We start from the raw sequence: 16,878 nt of genomic DNA, 5'->3' as shown, positions 1-16,878 counted from the left end.
AAAACATTTTTTTTAATTCCAAATTTTTTAAATTCTGGTTTTTTTTCAATATTCTACTTAAAAAATATGGTATATTTCTCGATAAAATTGCAAATAACCAATACTTTAATCCCTATTAGGCTTATCTCACCTTGCAAAAAAAATTTGCCACCGTGGGGATTGAACCTGTGACCTTGTGACCCGAGCCAAAATCCCACTGCGCCACTCGGGCAATTTTTTTTTGAAAATGGGAAAGACTGTAAAAATATCGATTTTTTCGTGTTTCTAAACGCTAAAAACGGATTTGGTCTTAAAATTTCAGCAAAATTCAATAAAAAAAATTGTCTGAAAAAATACCAAAAAAAACCCAAAAAGTTTGAGTTTTTACTAGGTAAATCATATTTGGAAGCAATAGAATCGCAAAAAAAATTTAAAACAACTAGATTCTTAGTGTAAAAACTTTAAATTTGAAATTTTCCAGGAAAATGTCCAAGTGGCGCAGTGGGATTTTCGACTGAAGCTCTGGTCGGAGGGTCTCGGGTTCGATCCCCACGGGTATGAATAATTTTTTTCCTTGAAATTATCGATGTTTATTCACAAAAAAAGTGAAAAATCAAACAAGCACCTGTTTATTATATTGGAACATGTAACAAAAATTGAAATAAATTAAAAATTAAAAAACTCAAAAAAAAATTATCACGAATTCTTCTGCGCCAAATCCCTGTACAAATCCCCAACATCGGCGTATTCCTTCTGATCAAACGCCAGGACAACGTCGAAAAGTGCCTTACGGAGCAATTTCAGACGTTCCGGCTGCTCTCGGGCAATACGGATCGCTTGGTATGTTATTTGGTTCATCTCCTCACCAAAATTGTTGATCATGGCCGGGGGCTTCGGGGTGAAACTCTGAAACATTGTTTTTGAGATTTTGAAAAAAAAAATTTTTTTGACCAAAAAATTTTTTTTTCTAATTTTGGAGAAATTTTAGCACAAAAATTGACAAAAAAATCATAATTTCCCCCTTATCAGACTTTGAAAAAAAAAGTTGCCACCGTGGGGATCGAACCTGTGACCTTGTGCGTTGAGGAACTCCAAAATCCCAATGCGCCATTTGGACATTTTTTTTGGAAATTCGGGAAAACTTCAAATTTATCGATTTTTTGGCACTTCGGATAGTTTCTAGGGTTTCTAAACACTTTAAAGCTCTTATTGGCAGTGTAAAAACTCCAAATTTAAACTTTTCCAGAAAACGTCCAAATACCGCAGTGGGTTTATCGACAAAAGTTCAGGCCGGAGGGTCTCGGGTTCGATCCCCACGGGGGTAAATTTTTTTTTTTAGCAGTTTGAGGAGTTCGGTAAATTTGAAAATATATGTTTGGTAGCATTTTTCCAAAAAGTTGGAAAAAAAATGTTTGACCAAAAATTTTTTTCTAAGTTTGGAGAAATTTTAGCACAAAAATTGAAACAAATCATAACTTCACCCTTATCTGACTTTGCAAAAAAATATTGCCACCGTGGAGATCGAACCTGTGACCTCTTGGGTCGTGCAACTCCAAAATAACACTGCGCCGATCTGACCATTTTTTGGAAAATTCGGGGAAATTGAGATTTCTCGATTTTTTGGCACTCCGGATAGTTTCTAGGGATTCTTAACACTTTAAAAGTCTTATTGTTAATGTAAAAACCCCAAATTTAAGCTTTTTCAGAAAAGCGTCCAAATGGCGCAGTGGGATTTTTGACTCTGGTTCGATCCCCACGGGGATGAATTATGTTTCTAGCAGTCAGAGGAGTTCGGAAAGTTGGAGAAATATGAGAAAGAAGTTGAAAAAAAAATTTTGGTAATTTTTTTTTGCGAATTTTTTTAGTCCAAAAAAAATTTTTTTTTTAAATTTCAAATTCAATTTTTTTTTGTTTTTTTTTTCAGAATTGCTCCTGAGCTACTCCCTAAAAAACTCACCGATGAACTAACATTCTCCACAACTGGGCTTGGGGCCTCTCTAACTGGCGCCGGCGCCGGCTGAGCACTAAAAGTGACGGGCTTCTGCACGGCTGGGGACCCGCCGCCACCGTACTGCTGTGAGAAAGCGATCCGATACATGGCGTTTGATGCGGATTCATGTTCCTCTTGATAGAAATCGTCAGGATTGTAGACTTCGTCCGCCTCAGGTAGTAGGTAGGCTTGAGGGTACTTGGCTTCTGGGGACTGGGATTTGGATTGGGATGGTCTGAAATTACAAAGTTATCTTGTGTTTGTGTTTGATTTTGAAAAATTTGAAAAAAAAAATTTTTCAAAAATTTCAAAAAAAAAATTTTTTTCAAAAATTTCAAAAAAAATTTTTTTTTTCAAAAATGCGAATTTTTTTTTCAAAATTTATAGAAAAACCAATAAGGCATTTTTTTTTCAAACACTAAACACCAGAATTCACGCCAAAATGCAGAAAACTGGGCAGAACTCACTCCGGCGCCGGATCGCTCCAATTGGACCCTGTCTCCTCGTAGGGCTCCTCCTCGACGCACATCTCATCCATTGTAGAATCCATGGGCTCCATGGGCTCCATGAGCTCCCCAGAATCCACCTTTTCCATATTTTTCGATGCTCGCCGAGCCTCGAGCCCGAGCACCACGTCCAAATCTTTCAACAAGTCGGCCTCCCAGCGTTGTGTATAGTCTCGATAGTAGCGAATAAAGCCGTAAAACTCCCAGCGCCACATATAGGCCTCTACTTGGGCCGGTGTAAGCCGCTTGCTTACAATTGCCACGCGAAGCCGGTTTCGGAGATTGTCCTTTCCGCATTTGTAGATTTGTTTCAGCGATTTGACTGAAATTTTGGGGAAATTTTAGTAGAAAAAATGCAAAAAATCAATATTTCATTCATTATTAGGTTTTCTTGGCTTTGAAAAAAAAAATTTTAAAAAAGTTGCCACCGCGGGGATTGAACCTGTGGCCTTGTGGGTCGAGCTGCACCAAAATCCCACTGCGCCAGTCACGCATTTTTTTGAAAAATGGGGAAAAGCTTGAAATTTATCGATTTTTTCGGCATTTTCGATAATTTTTCGGGTTTCTGAACTGATTTTTCTTAAATGCTCGGCAAAATTCAATTTGAAAATTTCCTAAAAATGGAAAAAAAAACTCAAAAAATTGGGAAATTGAAAATTGAGTATATTTTTCGGTGAAAGTAGCGAAAGATCATAATTTTACTCGTTTTTAAGCGTATCTGACTTTCAAAAAAAAAAAGTTGCCACCATGGGGATGGAACCTGTGGCCTTGTGCGTCGAGCCACGCCAAAATCCCACTGCGCCACTCGGACAACTTTTTGGAAAATGGGGAAAAGCTTGAAATTTTATTTTTTAAAATTTTTTTCGGGTTTCTAAACGCTTTAAAAAAAAGAAAAATAGGCAATTCTTAGTGTAAAAACTTCAAATTTGAACCTTTTCAGAAAAGCGTCCAAATGGCGCAGTGGGATTTTCGACTAAAGTTCAGGTCGGAGGGTCTCGGGTTCGATCCCCATGGTGGCGAATTATTTTTTTAGCAGTCAGAAGAGTTCGGGAAACTTGGAAAATATGAGAAATATAAGTTGAAAAATATTATTTTTGATATTAGAAAAAAAAAAATTTTTTTTAATTTCCATTTTTTTTTTCAATTTTTAAATCTAAAAAAAAATCTCACTAGACAACAGCAACCCTGTCCTCCTGTACGTTTCAGTTGCAACAATCGGATAGTGCTCCATAATGGCTGCCTGGCTCCGCGAGCTCCAAATATCCGGGCACTTGCCAATCTCGTTGAGCACCACTTTTTTCAGCGTCTCATCATTCACATCGTAATCATCAAATTTGAATTTCTCATCTTTGCTCAGTGCGATGTACTTTTCCGTCGAGAAGTACCGGGTTGGATCGGGTGGCGGGAGTGGTGGAAGTGGCACGGGCGGTGGCAGCTTGTAGAATGGTACCGTCCGTTTTGAGCCAGTGGAATGTGTCTTTATCTTTGACATTTTGGCAGATTCTGCAAAAAAAAAAAAAAGAAAATTTTGAAGAAAAATCCATTATTTCAACAAAAAATCAAAAATTTGAGTTAGAATGGTTACAAAAATTATATTTTTTAGTTAAAATTGAGTTTTCTATAACTTTTAAGTCAAATATTTGAATTTTTCATTAAAAACTCGATTAAAAGCCGATATTCCCAAAAAAATTACGCTACAGTACCAATTTAAAGGCGCATACCCCTTTTTAAGAAAAGTTCCTACCACGATGTTTGCAAAAATCGATTTTCGTCGTAAAACTTCAAATTTTCACAGAACATGTAGTGTTTTCTATAATTTTTACAGCAAATATTCGATTTTTTCATTAAAAAAGTGAGGAAATTCGTGGAAAAATCGATTTTCCCGACAATATTCCGCTACAGTACTTTTTAAAGGCGCAGGCCTCTTTTAGCAATAAAAATCCTACCAGGAAGAGAGTGGAAATTGATTTTTCATTCAAAATCTCGATTTTTGGCCGGGAAATCACTATTTCCTGTGAATAACAGTGTTCTTCCTACAATTTTTACAACAAAAATTCTAATTTTTGATTGAAAAATAACGAAAAGTCTATAAATATTGCTACAGTACCTTTTAAAGGCGCATTGCTTATTTTTACTGGTAAAAATCTATTTTTTATTGAAAAAAAAACGAATTTTTATAAAATTATCCGCTAAACTCCAATTTTTCGATCTAAAATCGGAAAACATCAGTCGAAAAATCAATTTTCGACGGAAATTTTTTTTGCTACAGTAGAACATATTAAAGGCGCGTTGCCGAGAAAATTAGTCAAAAATTGATTTTTTAGAGTTTTTTTTGTCAAAATCATTACAAACGAAGCCGGAAAATCGATAATACCAAATACCAATAAAATTAAATCATTATCTAATTAAAATTTTCAATACCGGAAACTGAAATAGCCACCCAAAAACCTGAAAAAAAACTGCAAAACCGGAGACCCCGCATCGGAAACAAAAACATCCAAAACGTCGCACAAACGAAGAACGAAAGCAATAATGTTGAGCGCACACGCCGAGAGCGAGGAGGCGCGCAGACGGGCAGAGAACGTGCGCGCGCGTTGTCTTGTGTCCCCCCGCCGGGCGGGGGTACTAGAGACAACGGAGAGGTCGTTCGCTGGCGGGCAAACGATTGGGCGGCGGCGGAGAAGACCCCGAGAAAATGTGTTAGTCGCTGGCGGGGAAAGAGACAGGCAAAAAGTGTTCGGCTAAAAGGGTTACCCCACAAATTTGATCTACCAAACTTGGAGGGAAAGCAGGTACGGCAAGGGACAGTCTAAGCCTCCCGCGGAGAGGTTGATCTGCGTAGATCTACAAAAAATGCGGGAAAACATACGAAGAGTTCTCAACTGATTTTGCATGGTTAAGAACGTCAGCTGACGTCACATTTTTTTGGGCGAAAAATTCCCGCATTTTTTGTAGATCAAACCGTAATGGGGCAGTCTGACACCACGTGGGTCTACAGCACCAAAGTTGCAGTGGAAGGGTTTCTACAACGTTCGAATGGACGAGCGCAGGGTGCACTTGCTGCAAGATCGCCTGACGTCATTTTCGCTGCAAGACCCACGAATCACCGGTCCACATAGCCCTGGATATCTGTGTCTCTTCAACAGACCACACTCTCTGGACTGCTAGAAGCGTAGACGTGACCTCCAATGTCCCACTTGGTGCCAGTTACGGTTTGATCTACAAAAAATGCGGGAATTTTTGCCCAAAAATGTGACGTCAGCACGTTTTTAACCATGCGAAATAAGTTGAAAACTCTGCACCTCTTCTCCCGCATTTTTTGTAGATCAACGAAGATCAAGCCGAAATGAGAATTTCAGGTAAAAACCACGCGTGACGTCACACCCCTCAAAAGTAGTTTCCCGTATCCGTCCTCCTCTTCCCCACCTCCGCCGCCGTCCACTCACAGCGGCGGCCGTCTCCTCTACGGCGGAGTGTATTCAGGGTGTGCGTGCGCGCGCGTACACAACACACGGCCGTCTTCAACCGTCTGCGTCTCCTTGTTCGGCACACTCTCTCGCCGGTCGTCTCTCTAGTCGCGTATTTATGTGGAATAAACCGCCGTAGCTGAGAGGGTTTTCTCTCGGGTTTTCTTTTTCTGGTTTTAGCTTTAATTTTTAGAATTTTTGAAGAAGTGGAGTTCCTTGGGGATGTGGATTTTGCTTTATTTAAATTAATCGATATTTTTGCAAAATTCTGAAATATCAGAAAAGAAAACTTCCGAATTTGTCCTATTCTAAGTTTGGCGAAAACATGTGGTGTCAAGATGCCCCATCACGGTTTGATCTACAAAAAATGCGGGAATTTTTGCGAAATCGGTTGAGTTGTCTGCGGCTCAATAATCCCGCATTTTTTGTAGATCAAACCGATATCTGACACCACGTGGCAAAAATTGACATCTCTTTTTGCTCACTGTATTCACTTTGGAAATCTTATAATACTCTCCCTAAAATCTATTTTTTCCAGCTAAAATGAAATTCTCCGAATCCGTTCCCCTCTACAAGCAGCCTCTATCAATCCCGGCCGAGCAACTCCCGCAACCGGATCTCAACCGAAACTTACCACTATCCAAGTACTTTTTGATGATGAAAACTCCAGAAATCGGATTCCAGAAGGCCGAGGTTCGGGACGTCCTACTACGAAAAGTGGTGCTCAACGAGATCGAAAAGATCCCGGCGATCTGGAATTGCAAGAACACGTACAACGCGAATAAGCTGTACCCGGAGGTGGCGGTTCAGGTTTATAGAAGGACCGGCACGTTGTTGCATAGTGAGTAGAAGTGTGCTTTTCAACACAAAAGATTAATTTAAAAAAGTAAATTTTCAGCCAAAATGGTCCAAATGGTGTTCAAAACCGCCAAGGACTCACTGCGGAACCGTCTGCGCGACGCCATCTCTCGGAAGGGGCTCAACGAAGTGGACACGGAAGCCCATCTGTTAGAATGGGAGTACTATCCGTTCGTCCGGTTCTATCGAGAAGTCTCTGAAGGTTGGGAGGATCGGATGAGAAAGACGAAGCAACTTGAGAAAAGGGAGCCAGCTGGGGGTGTCGGAATCGTAGGAGACGACGAGAATTCGATGGATGTTGAGGAGGAGCCGTATGAGAATCCGGATATTATTTGGGATGATGTCGCTGAGTAAGTTGGTGTTGCGTTCCGAATCATGGATCCTAACGGTAGAGCTGCGTGGGCGGAGCATATATACATATGGGCATGGTGGCTAGTGGCTTAAGCACGGAATTCTGGCTTCCCTCATAAATCGAAATGGCAGAGTTTGCCGAACTAGGCCATTTTGTGTCGGAGAGATTTTTTGTAGATTTACGGCGCGTTGCGTGTCGCGTCGCGGCTCGTTTTTAGTTGTAAAATTGATGTATTTGCCCGTGTGGAGTACACGGCACTTTTCCACGCGTTGTCCGGCAGGCAATTGTCAATGGAGCGCGAAAATTCAATGAGAAAGGCCAGAACCCCGTGCTTAAGGCCGGCGGAACCCAGAAAGAACCCCTCGCAGCCCTTCAGCACCCCTACCTAACGGCGGTTCTTCTCAGCGGTACTCGGGCTCTTGTAGCAACGTACATGGTAAAAATCGCATCTCAGATGGCTAGCAGGAACCCGCCAAAATTCTAAAATCTCAAATGTCCCAATTTTCAGCCCAGAGAGCCCCACAACCTCGATGAGCTCTACCCTCACCTCTACCCAGGGAACCTTCACCGATTATCATCCCGAGGAACCCTACCACAACCCGGAGCCGCCACTGATCCACCCGACGCTCGAGTATGCCGCCATGAAGACCGCTTCCCTTCAGCGAAACCAGCAGAACAAGCACGTGATGGAGGTTCGGCACGGCAGTGAGACTCGCACGGTGGTAGTGATGCCTACAGAGCCTCCGAGACAGCAATTGGTAAGGGTTTCTGTGCATAGAAGTTTTCAATAAAGAGCTTGCGTTTTGCAGAATGCTCCAGACTTTGCGGAAGAAATGCTCCAAGTCACGTACCAAGCGACACGGATTGCTCGAGAGCAGCCGGAACGTGTGAAGCTGCTCCGCAAGGCGCTTTTCGATACAGTATTGGCGTTTGATCAGAAGGAGTACAATTGTGTGGCGGACTTGTATCGGGACTTGGCCGAGAAATCATCGAGATAATTTTATAATAAATTGTTGAGTTTGACATGAAATACATTGGGTAGCAAGCTTTAAAACGAATCTAGAACAAGATATTATGTGGTAGGCAGGCAGGTCTCAACGCCTATGGATTTGTGAGCCTGAACATCTAAGTGATTGCATACGTCTCAACAGAAGCTGAAATATGTACGAAGTGATCTACGAAATTTATCATATTTTTCATTATTTTCCATGAGCTTAACAGGTGCAAACCTGAATTCATGGCACTTTTATGAATGTAAATAAACAGGCTTGGCTTGAGTTCGAACAAATTCATTAAGTACTTCCTCAATTATTTTCCCCTCATGCAATTATAAATTACTGGGACGCAGAGATGAGATGCTTACACGCGAACCCCTGAAAAAATAAAATAACTCAACAAAATCCAAATCCTACTCACCTCGATTTCTTCCAGAACATCACAGTTTTCCTGAACTCTGGGTATGTTGTCATCACTACCAAACAGTTTGCTGTGGAGTGCGTGGTAGCAACCATCAGTGAAAAGTTAGATATTTCTGGAGCTTGCCGATTGGATAGGTGGGGAGTCACGGGGGAGACGTACCTTGTGAGTATGGTGTTGGGAATGCCACGTTCAGAAGAAGCACGAACGCCGGGAGGAAGGATATAGGTGTTGTCATGAACTGGAATTATCTATATATGGCAGCTTATAATTGTCGCGCGCGCGAGCTCACCTGCAAAACCAAACATTTTAACGCAATCTTATGCTTAGCCAATGTAGTTCTTGACAATTGACTTTGCATCAAAAATAACACGTTATACATTCGAAATACTAACACAGATATCACAAGCGTCGTCTTAAACGTTCCAACTGCATTAAGCACTAAAAGAGTAATCAATTCATAAGTCATACGGACTATCGAAAATTCTCGAAGCCTTTGAAACTGCGGCACCATAGATGGATAGTTCAATTGGATCAACTGCCATTGTTCCTCCTTGCTTATTCGGATAGAGTAGCATGACAACGTGATGACTATGGAGTAGCACATGCAAAGTACATAGATAATTGGATAGGGTACTTTATCAGTGGTGGGTCTCAGCTTCATAATTGCGTGATGTTTACGGAAGAAGCAGATCGTGAGCACTTCGATTTGGCCACTGAGCAGTAATGTGAAGATTGCCTGGATGCTTGAGTATGGTTGAAAATCTATCTAGTTTTGAGTCAGTCTCGAGCACACTCCAAAGCTAGTCATTTTTCAAGGTCAGTTCAACCGTTGACTAGATCTGAGAACTGACAGCTCAGTGATCTGGTTGCAATCACAGAACTAGAAAAATCTACTCACAAAACACGTGAACGAGGTAAAATCAAACCAGTCGTAAAACCATCCATGGCCGTATCCAGCTAAAATTTGGAACAGAAAGATTGGCTGGAATAGAAACGCAATGTTCACATCGGAAGCGGTACACCAGATCTGAAATCTGCTTTGGAAGATGTTAAAGGGCACTCAACTTACTTGAAAAGCCAACAAGTAAAATCTGAAGTTATCAAGCTTCCCACTGTGGAATAGAATTAGATAGATGACTAGTAAATTGAGACAAATGGCGATTGTACCAGAGATGTAGTAGTGGTAGATCAAATGCCACGGAACTTCAAAGTCAACGACCTCAGACATTTAAAACGACTCTACACACACACATTGGGGCGCGTGATGTAATGGATATAATCGATTAACGACTTGCCACCAAGTTTCACCTGCCTACGTCACGTGTTTTCAGCTCGACCATTTGGTGTAATTTGTGCAAACACCGTCACGCGCAAATGCAGACATTTTTGCACGCGCTGCGGTGAAATTCCTCTTGGCGAATTCAAATGTTTTTTCCCGCCTTTTTTAAAAATTTTCGAGGCGTTGGTCGCGCTGAATATACGTGCCTACGAGAGGGTTCAATTTTTTTAAAATTTGGTCTGATATATGATATCATTGTTGTTTTTTTGGAATAAAAACTTTCAAAACTAGTTTTCCCTCCAGAACATAATAGCTCTTTTGAGTTCCAGTCTGAAACCGAAAGCTTACAACAAAATTTGTTTTCAGAATGTATTTTTCCCACACGTTGTCCGGCAGACGATTGTCAATGGAGCGCGTCAACTGCGAGGAAGAAGACCAGAAGCCCATGCGCTTTTTGGTATGACGTCTGATGAAAACGAGTAGGATTGTCAAGCGGATACCAAGTTATGATTAAGATGATGTTGAATTTTTTATAAAGATCATTGAGTTTAAAATAGGCTTTTGTGGTTGGCAGGCACGTCTCCACATCCTTACTCGCCTACGAAGTCCGGTGAGACACCGACGGGATCATTGAAGTAATAAGAATAGGATTAGTGCTCCTTGAATCTTTGCCCCAGAACATCAACGTCTTCCGGAACTCTGGATACGTCGTTATCACCACAAGAGAATTAAGAATCGAGTGCATAGTGGCGATCATCATAGAGTACCAGGAGATCTCTGCAAGTTCTTGAATAGAAATATAAATTGCATGGAGGGAACTTTACGTTGTGAGTATTCAGTTGGGAATAGCGTTACCACAAGAAGCATGAACGCTGGGACGTAGGAGATCGGGGTCACCATGAACTGGAAATTTATGGATCAGAGTCTCCCGCCGAGCTCTGAAGCTTGATCCTGACCCACCTGCATGACCAAGCTCCTCAGCGTAATCTTATGCTTTGCTATTGTATTCTTCGACAGACGACTCTTCACAGCTGACAGAGCATTGAACATCCTAAGAACTAGGAAGGATACCATCACTGTAGTCTTCAGCGTTGCAAACCCAGTCAGCACAAAGAACACCTTCATCCGCCAGTTTATCACGTAGACCACAAATTCTGGAAGCTCCCGGAATTTGTCCACGTACTCCGGGTAGTGCTGAAAGTTTCAGAGGCTTGAAAACAGCTGAAGCCCTGGATAAGGACCTCCTGCAGTTCCTTATACTGATCTTCCTTGGTAGCGTCTGCGATGAAAATTGAGAAAGATATAAGGCAGGAGAATGATAGGCAAAATATGTAGGTTAGTATGTAAATCCAGTAATTATTGGATTTCACAGTAGATTTAAGGTTCATAATGGCCTCGTGCTTTCGTAGGAAGCAAATTGTCAGCACTTGAATTTGAATGCTTATGAATAATGTGAACAGTGTCTGGAATCTTGGATATATTTTTGTAATAGGCTTAGGCTTAGGCTTAGGTTTAGGCGTAGGCCTAGGCTTAGGCTTAGGCTTAGTCCTATGCTTAGGCTAAGGCTTAGGCCTAGGCTTGTGCGTAGGCCTAGTCTCAAGCTTCGGCTCAGACTTCGGCTTTGTCTAAGGTTTAGTCTTAGGCGTAGGCTTAGGCTTAGGCTTAGAGTTAGGCTTAGGCTTAGACGTAGGCATAGGCTTAGGATTGTGCTTAGGCTTAGGATTATGCTCTGGCTTAGACTTAGGCTTAGGGTTAGGCTTAGGCTTAGTCTTTGGCTTTGGCCTAGGCTTAGGCTTCGGCTTTAGCTTAGGCCTTGTCTTAGGCTTAGTCTTAGGCTTAGGCTTAGGCTTAGGCTCAGGCTTAGATCTAGGCTTACGCTTGGCTTAGGCTTAGGCTGAAAAAATCCTGGAAATAGCTTAAGCCCCGTTACCATAAGAGTATGAGAGCTCCAGTGGAACCATCGTGCCAGGATCCCATAGCCATACCCTCCACAAATCGGAAATAACCCGACAGGCTGAATGAGGAACGCAATATTCACGTCGGAAGATGTACACGCTATCTAAACCTCCAATTTCTAATTGAAAAACATAAAAATCAATAGATTGCCACCTGAAAAGCCAACAAATAAAACCTGAAAGAGTCTAGTTTTCCACTATGGAACAATATCAGGTAGATAACCAGAATATTAAGACACACGGCGATAGTGCCAGTGGTGTAGAAGTGGTAGATCATGTGGAAGGGAACTTCAAAATCGATATTCAACGGGTTGGACATGCTCTGTGATTAAAGGGAGCAAAAAGTGATGTCGATTTGTCGGAAACCTTGGATAGGAGAAACAAGAACAGGTGAAGTTTTTCTAGAAGGCGTGCGCTAGGCTTTTCTTTCCAGATACTTTCTGATCATACATACTCGGAAGTAGTCCCAGCTTTTTGTCAAAGGCTTGGCCAACTTGGTGTTTGACATCGTATAAGGTATAAGGTATAAGGCATAAGGTATAAGGTATAAGGTATAAGGTATAAGGTATAAGGTATAAGGTATAAGGTATAAGGTATAAGGTATAAGGTATAAGGTATAAGGTATAAGGTATAAGGTATAAGGTATAAGATATTAGGCATAAGGTATAAGGTATAAGGTATAAGGTATAAGGTATAAGGCATAAGTTATAATGTATAAGGTATAAGGTATAAGGTATAAGGTATAAGAGTGTCTACTGCCGATTTAGTGTTTGTGATCACTATCAGTACTAGCTAAAATGAGTCAAGTTTCGAATGTCTTTCCTAACAAGAGCACGTGAAAATGTAGGTAATATTTTATTATTTCAAATCAGAAAAGCAAAAGCTTATGTCATATTGTTCCAAAAATTAGCTTCTCCTTGAACCGCCCGATCACCTCTCGATGTTACAAGCCACTAGGACGCAGCGACGAGATTCTATGCAGCTTCCTGCAATAAACTCTATACTTCAAAAAAACCTAACTCTACCCACCTTGGTTTCTTCCAGAACATGAAGGTCTTCCTGAACTCTGGGTACGTCGTTATTACAACCAAGGAATTCACTGTGGAATGTGTGGTAGCAACCATTAGTGAGCAACGGCAAATTTCTGAAATTTTGCGGATAAGTTAGGATAGCCAAGGTAACAGGTACCTTGTGAGTATGCAGTTGGGAACAAAGTGACCACAAGGACTATAAATGCCGGGAGGAAGGATATCGGGGTTGTCATGAACTGAAACTTTGCTTTGGTAGCGGGGCATATTGATTAATGAGCTGTGAGCTAGGAAAGCTTACCTGCATGCTCAAACTCCACAATGCTACTCTATGCCTGGCCAATGTAGTTTTTGACAATTGACCTTGCACCATAGATAATACATTATACATCCGATATACCAAAACAGATATCACAATCGTTGTCTTAAATGTTCCAAATGCCGTTAGCACAAAGAAAGCGATTAATCCATAATTCAAATAGCCTAGAGAAAATTCTCGAAGCCTTTGAAACTGCGGAATCAGAGATGAATGATTCAGCTGGATCAACTGCCACTGTTCCTCCTTGCTTATTCGGATCAGATGACATGCGGTAGATATAGCTACGGAGTAGCTCATACATAGGACGTAGATAAATGGGTAGGGAAGTCTGTCAGTTGATTGCTTGAGTTTCATAATTGCTTGGTGTTTCCGGAAAAAGCAGATGGTAAGCACTTCGATTTGGCCGCTGAGCAGGAATGTGAAGGATACCTGGAAGTTGGTAGAAGCTTGATTATGGTTGAGTTAGCTGACAATCAACAGAAGTCGTATTACAAGGGCTGAACAAAACCTGGTCAAACTTTGGTTAGACTTTGAGCAGACCTTGAAGACTTAAACCTTAAAATACCAGGCTCTTAAAATTAGCCCCGATCCTTGACAAATTTAATTGTGAAGAACGTGAGAAAGCATGTCAAAAGTCTGACCAAAGCTCGAACAAGGTGTGCCCGTTTTTTGAAACAGCTGGACTAAAACGGCCTAACTTTGATATGGTCTCAGTGAATATATGACTACTCACAAATACCCGCTTTTTTACGGTTCCAACCAGAAAGTAGGTCCAAAGCAGGGGTGTGCGGCAAATTTGCCGATTTTGCCGTGCTCGGCAAACATTGGAAAAAGAGATTTGCCGAATTTTTCTACGTTGATCTACAAAAAATTCGTTAGAAGAGGCGCAGAGTTCTCAACTGATTTCGCATGGTTAAGAACGTGCTGACGTCACATTTGTTTGGACAAAAAATTCCCGCATTTTTAGTAGATCAAACCGTAATGGGACAACTTGGCACCACGTGCATTTTCTTGAAGAAGCCCCTATAGCCGACTACTGTCACAAAGCTACAGATTCCCCATAGACTCAAAAAAATTTGTGGCTACTCACAAATAACGTAAACGAGCTGCAGTCAAACCAATCATACAAAAACCCTACTCCATATCCAGCAAAAACTGGAAATAGAGGAATTGGCTGGGTTAGAAACGCAATGTTCACGTCTGAAGCGGTACACCAGATCTAAAATTAGTACATATATCTCAATATAAAATGTTAAAATGAACAAAACCAACCTGAAAAGCCAACAAGTAAAATCTGAAGCCATCCAGCTTCCCGCTGTGGAATAAAATTAGATAGATGACTAGTAAATTCAGAAAAATCGCAATCGAACCCGAGATGTAGTAGTGGTAGATCAGATGCCACGGAACTTCAAAATCAACTACTTCAGACATTTAAAATGACTTTACACCTTGGTGGTACCTTGGTGCGCATAATGCAATTACTATAATCAATCAAATTTCAAGGCTCGGCAACCAGAGAGCATGCTTCACCTGCTCAATTTCTCGGCGAGGCAGTCGGTCTGACAGATGAAAGCAATGTTGGTATTCTGAAAAAAAAGTTTTTTAGACGGCTTCATCGAAAGCTTATCAACCTTCTAGCGTCTTTTTTCCTCCAGAACATGAGAATTTTTCTGAATTCCGGGTACGTGGTAAGGACAACCAGGGAGTTGATTATGGAATGGGTGGTGGAGACCATAAAAGAGCCCTGGGAGATTGCTGAAAAATTTGAGGCGGAAAATTTGAGCTAGAGAAACATTTTCACAGGTAAAGCTGGAGCGGCCCAACTAAAACAAACGTTGAAATTTGGCTCAGTAGCGGTGGCTCAAAGCAGGATTGCCGGCGGCCAGGACTTTTAGACACCGTTGGGCCACCAATCAGCCTTCACCGGACCGGCGCCGGGTCAGGGGCGTCTCAAAGATGGACTGTCGGCGGCCTGAATTTTGACACGCAATTCGTTTGCCAGATTTCGGTCTCCGGGCCGCTCCCGTGTGGCCTGTGTTGTGAGTGCGGAGGCCTGGTTTTTGAGACTATAGCGGGCTTCCAGTTAATAGTCTACCACTGGGCCGGCGACGGCGACGGCCCCCAACGACCCGGAGTTTTGAGCTGAGTTTGTTTGCCAGACATCTGTCCCCGGACCGCCGTAAGGTCGTCGTAGGGCCTCTCCTGCTTTACCTGTGATGTGAGTGCGGAGGCCTGGTCTGCCAGTCCGCCGCGACGGGTATGCGACAGACCAAAGACCTATGAGATGGTTTTACATAGTCCAGTAGGAAAAACTTTGTCAACTACTAGTTTTTAGTAAAACTGGAACCTTGAGAGTAGCTGGTTGGAAACAAGGCGACGACTACCAGCATGAAGGGTGGTAGGAAGGATATTGGGGTTGTCATGAACTGGAAATTTTGAAGATTTACCTTCAATTTCCATTATCCTGTACCTGCATAATCAAACTTCTCAGCGCAACCTTATGCCTGCTCAGTGTCCCCTTCGATAGGCGACTTTTAACATCTGATAGAACTTTAAACATTCGAAGTACTAGAAGAGATATCACAATGATCGTCTTTAAGGTTCCAGCAGCAGTGAGCACTAGGAATATAATAAAAATATATGCACTGTTGAAGTATGTGTAATAAAATTCATTAAGCTGCTGATACTTCGGGACCAGCGACGGATGGTCTTGACTAATCAACTTCCATTGATCTTCTTTACTAGTCTCGCTGAAGTACCATGCGAGTGTGATAGCCAGTGAGTAGGACATGCATAAATGGTAGATTATAATATAGGTTAGGCTACTTGACGGGTTTGATAAAGTTTTCAGCTGCATGATTGCCTTGTACTTGCGGAGGAAGCATATTGTGAGAACCTCGATTTGACCGCTAAGGAGTAATGTGAATAGGGTCTGAAAGTTTGGCTTTGTTGTTTGACTGTTAATTGCTCAAAATGCTTACAAATAGCGTATGCGTGCTCCAGCCAAACCAACGTGACATAAACCCATGCCCATATCCAGAGAACAGTGGAAATAGTGGAATAGGCTGGAATAGGAAGGCAATGTTCACGTCAGATGCCGTACAAGATACCTGGAATTTTTCAAAGATTTTTTTGAACATACAAATATTTTGTTTAAGTTACCTGAAAAGCCAGCAAATAAAATCGAAAGTTGTCTAGCTTGCCGCTTTGAAACAACAGAAGGTATATGACTAATAAGTTGAGTAGTAATGCAATTGTACCCGACACGTAATAGTGATTAATCAAATGCTCGGGGACCTCGAAGTCAATATTCAAGCTTTCTGACATGTTACTAGAAGGAGTGTGCTCAAAATTGGCAGGAAAAATGAGGAGATTGATTGTTTGGGGGCTCAGCATAAGACATATGTTAAAAAGTCACCTGTCAATATTAATATTAACATCACATTTCTAGATATGATCGAACAATGTTAAGAACAAAGAAACATGAACCACATAATTTCTTGACCAATCACCGCTCGGCCACGCCCACGTTTGCACCAATCAGCGACTCTCAGCACTTTCTGATCTTTGAGTATAATCTATAAGCGGTGGAGATCAAGATTTTATGTTAAAATCTTCAGGAATTTCATTTTTTCGTATCAAACTCACATTGCCTGTCTTGTTCCATGGTTCTGTCATAGGACCCCAAAAGAAGCAACTTGGATTTGAGCCGTTGTAACTCTAAAA

The 16,878-nt window shown here is 41.6% G+C and overlaps 6 protein-coding genes and 3 non-coding genes across 9 annotated transcripts; 2 read left to right on the top strand and 7 right to left on the bottom strand.

The window, feature by feature from the left end:
• Window positions 1-594: 594 nt before the first annotated feature.
• Window positions 595-3,980, bottom strand: lin-8. The gene is made up of 4 exons (NM_062035.7): window positions 3,646-3,980; window positions 2,437-2,797; window positions 1,937-2,204; window positions 595-885 (listed from the first exon to the last, which is right to left on the bottom strand). Exons 1-4 carry the CDS (start codon window positions 3,965-3,967, stop codon window positions 676-678), a joined length of 1,161 nt encoding a protein of 386 aa, NP_494436.1. The 5' UTR covers window positions 3,968-3,980; the 3' UTR covers window positions 595-675.
• Window positions 3,981-6,480: 2,500 nt separating this feature from the next.
• Window positions 6,481-8,175, top strand: lido-13 (LIn-8 Domain containing). Its single transcript, NM_062034.8, has 4 exons — window positions 6,481-6,783; window positions 6,841-7,150; window positions 7,661-7,910; window positions 7,962-8,175. The coding sequence occupies exons 1-4, from the start codon at window positions 6,486-6,488 to the stop codon at window positions 8,148-8,150; spliced, it is 1,047 nt and encodes a 348-aa protein (NP_494435.1). The 5' UTR covers window positions 6,481-6,485; the 3' UTR covers window positions 8,151-8,175.
• A 250-nt stretch (window positions 8,176-8,425) lies between these two features.
• sri-31 (Serpentine Receptor, class I) lies at window positions 8,426-9,799 on the bottom strand (the record flags this gene model as incomplete). Its single annotated transcript, NM_062033.3, has 6 exons — window positions 8,426-8,525; window positions 8,569-8,683; window positions 8,731-8,809; window positions 8,861-9,307; window positions 9,470-9,598; window positions 9,641-9,799. The coding sequence occupies 6 exons, from the start codon at window positions 9,797-9,799 to the stop codon at window positions 8,480-8,482; spliced, it is 975 nt and encodes a 324-aa protein (NP_494434.1). The 3' UTR covers window positions 8,426-8,479.
• A 567-nt stretch (window positions 9,800-10,366) lies between these two features.
• Window positions 10,367-12,124, bottom strand: sri-28 (Serpentine Receptor, class H; the record flags this gene model as incomplete). Its single annotated transcript, NM_062032.6, has 6 exons — window positions 10,367-10,627; window positions 10,675-10,753; window positions 10,811-11,044; window positions 11,092-11,313; window positions 11,781-11,909; window positions 11,960-12,124. 6 exons carry the CDS (start codon window positions 12,122-12,124, stop codon window positions 10,449-10,451), a joined length of 1,008 nt encoding a protein of 335 aa, NP_494433.1. The 3' UTR covers window positions 10,367-10,448.
• Window positions 11,436-11,523, bottom strand: B0454.15. The gene has a single exon (NR_050941.1). It is a non-coding gene; the product is annotated as an Unclassified non-coding RNA B0454.15 (non-coding RNA).
• B0454.13 lies at window positions 11,436-11,572 on the top strand. The gene has a single exon (NR_050940.1). It is a non-coding gene; the product is annotated as an Unclassified non-coding RNA B0454.13 (non-coding RNA).
• A 457-nt stretch (window positions 12,125-12,581) lies between the features above and the next one.
• On the bottom strand, window positions 12,582-12,602 carry 21ur-14095. The gene has a single exon (NR_050939.1).
• Window positions 12,603-12,647: 45 nt separating this feature from the next.
• On the bottom strand, window positions 12,648-14,627 carry sri-30 (Serpentine Receptor, class I). The gene is made up of 6 exons (NM_062031.6): window positions 14,425-14,627; window positions 14,243-14,371; window positions 13,135-13,581; window positions 12,994-13,072; window positions 12,835-12,949; window positions 12,648-12,791 (listed from the first exon to the last, which is right to left on the bottom strand). The coding sequence occupies exons 1-6, from the start codon at window positions 14,581-14,583 to the stop codon at window positions 12,749-12,751; spliced, it is 972 nt and encodes a 323-aa protein (NP_494432.1). The 5' UTR covers window positions 14,584-14,627; the 3' UTR covers window positions 12,648-12,748.
• A 59-nt stretch (window positions 14,628-14,686) lies between these two features.
• On the bottom strand, window positions 14,687-16,479 carry sri-29 (Serpentine Receptor, class I; the record flags this gene model as incomplete). The annotated part of the gene is made up of 6 exons (NM_062030.1): window positions 14,687-14,738; window positions 14,784-14,907; window positions 15,500-15,578; window positions 15,623-16,084; window positions 16,134-16,262; window positions 16,315-16,479. The coding sequence occupies 6 exons, from the start codon at window positions 16,477-16,479 to the stop codon at window positions 14,687-14,689; spliced, it is 1,011 nt and encodes a 336-aa protein (NP_494431.1).
• Window positions 16,480-16,878: the final 399 nt, after the last annotated feature.

The sequence above is a fragment of the Caenorhabditis elegans genome, chromosome II (assembly GCF_000002985.6).
Source record: "Caenorhabditis elegans chromosome II".
Lineage (NCBI taxonomy): Eukaryota > Metazoa > Nematoda > Chromadorea > Rhabditida > Rhabditidae > Caenorhabditis > Caenorhabditis elegans.
Note: the sequence above shows the minus strand (reverse complement) of the source record. Positions and strands in the feature narration are given on the sequence as shown.

What these genes read in the sequence shown, in the direction of transcription:
- lin-8 (NM_062035.7), bottom strand. Translation starts at nt 3,967, where the DNA reads ATGTCAAAGATAAAGACACATTCCACTGGCTCAAAACGGACGGTACCA. An exon ending in TGGAGCGATCCGGCGCCGGA is followed by an intron (nt 2,205 to 2,436) that starts GTGAGTTCTGCC and finishes TTGTAATTTCAG; the next exon opens with ACCATCCCAATCCAAATCCC. An exon ending in TGGAGAATGTTAGTTCATCG is followed by an intron (nt 886 to 1,936) that starts GTGAGTTTTTTA and finishes ACAATGTTTCAG; the next exon opens with AGTTTCACCCCGAAGCCCCC.
- sri-30 (NM_062031.6), bottom strand. Translation starts at nt 14,583, where the DNA reads ATGTCTGAAGTAGTTGATTTTGAAGTTCCGTGGCATCTGATCTACCAC. An exon ending in GCAGCTCGTTTACGTTATTT is followed by an intron (nt 13,582 to 14,242) that starts GTGAGTAGCCAC and finishes ACCAACTTCCAG; the next exon opens with GTATCCTTCACATTCCTGCT. An exon ending in CCCAACTGCATACTCACAAG is followed by an intron (nt 12,950 to 12,993) that starts GTACCTGTTACC and finishes GCAAAATTTCAG; the next exon opens with AAATTTGCCGTTGCTCACTA.
- lido-13 (NM_062034.8), top strand. Translation starts at nt 6,486, where the DNA reads ATGAAATTCTCCGAATCCGTTCCCCTCTACAAGCAGCCTCTATCAATC. An exon ending in GACCGGCACGTTGTTGCATA is followed by an intron (nt 6,784 to 6,840) that starts GTGAGTAGAAGT and finishes GTAAATTTTCAG; the next exon opens with CCAAAATGGTCCAAATGGTG. An exon ending in ATTTGGGATGATGTCGCTGA is followed by an intron (nt 7,151 to 7,660) that starts GTAAGTTGGTGT and finishes CCCAATTTTCAG; the next exon opens with CCCAGAGAGCCCCACAACCT.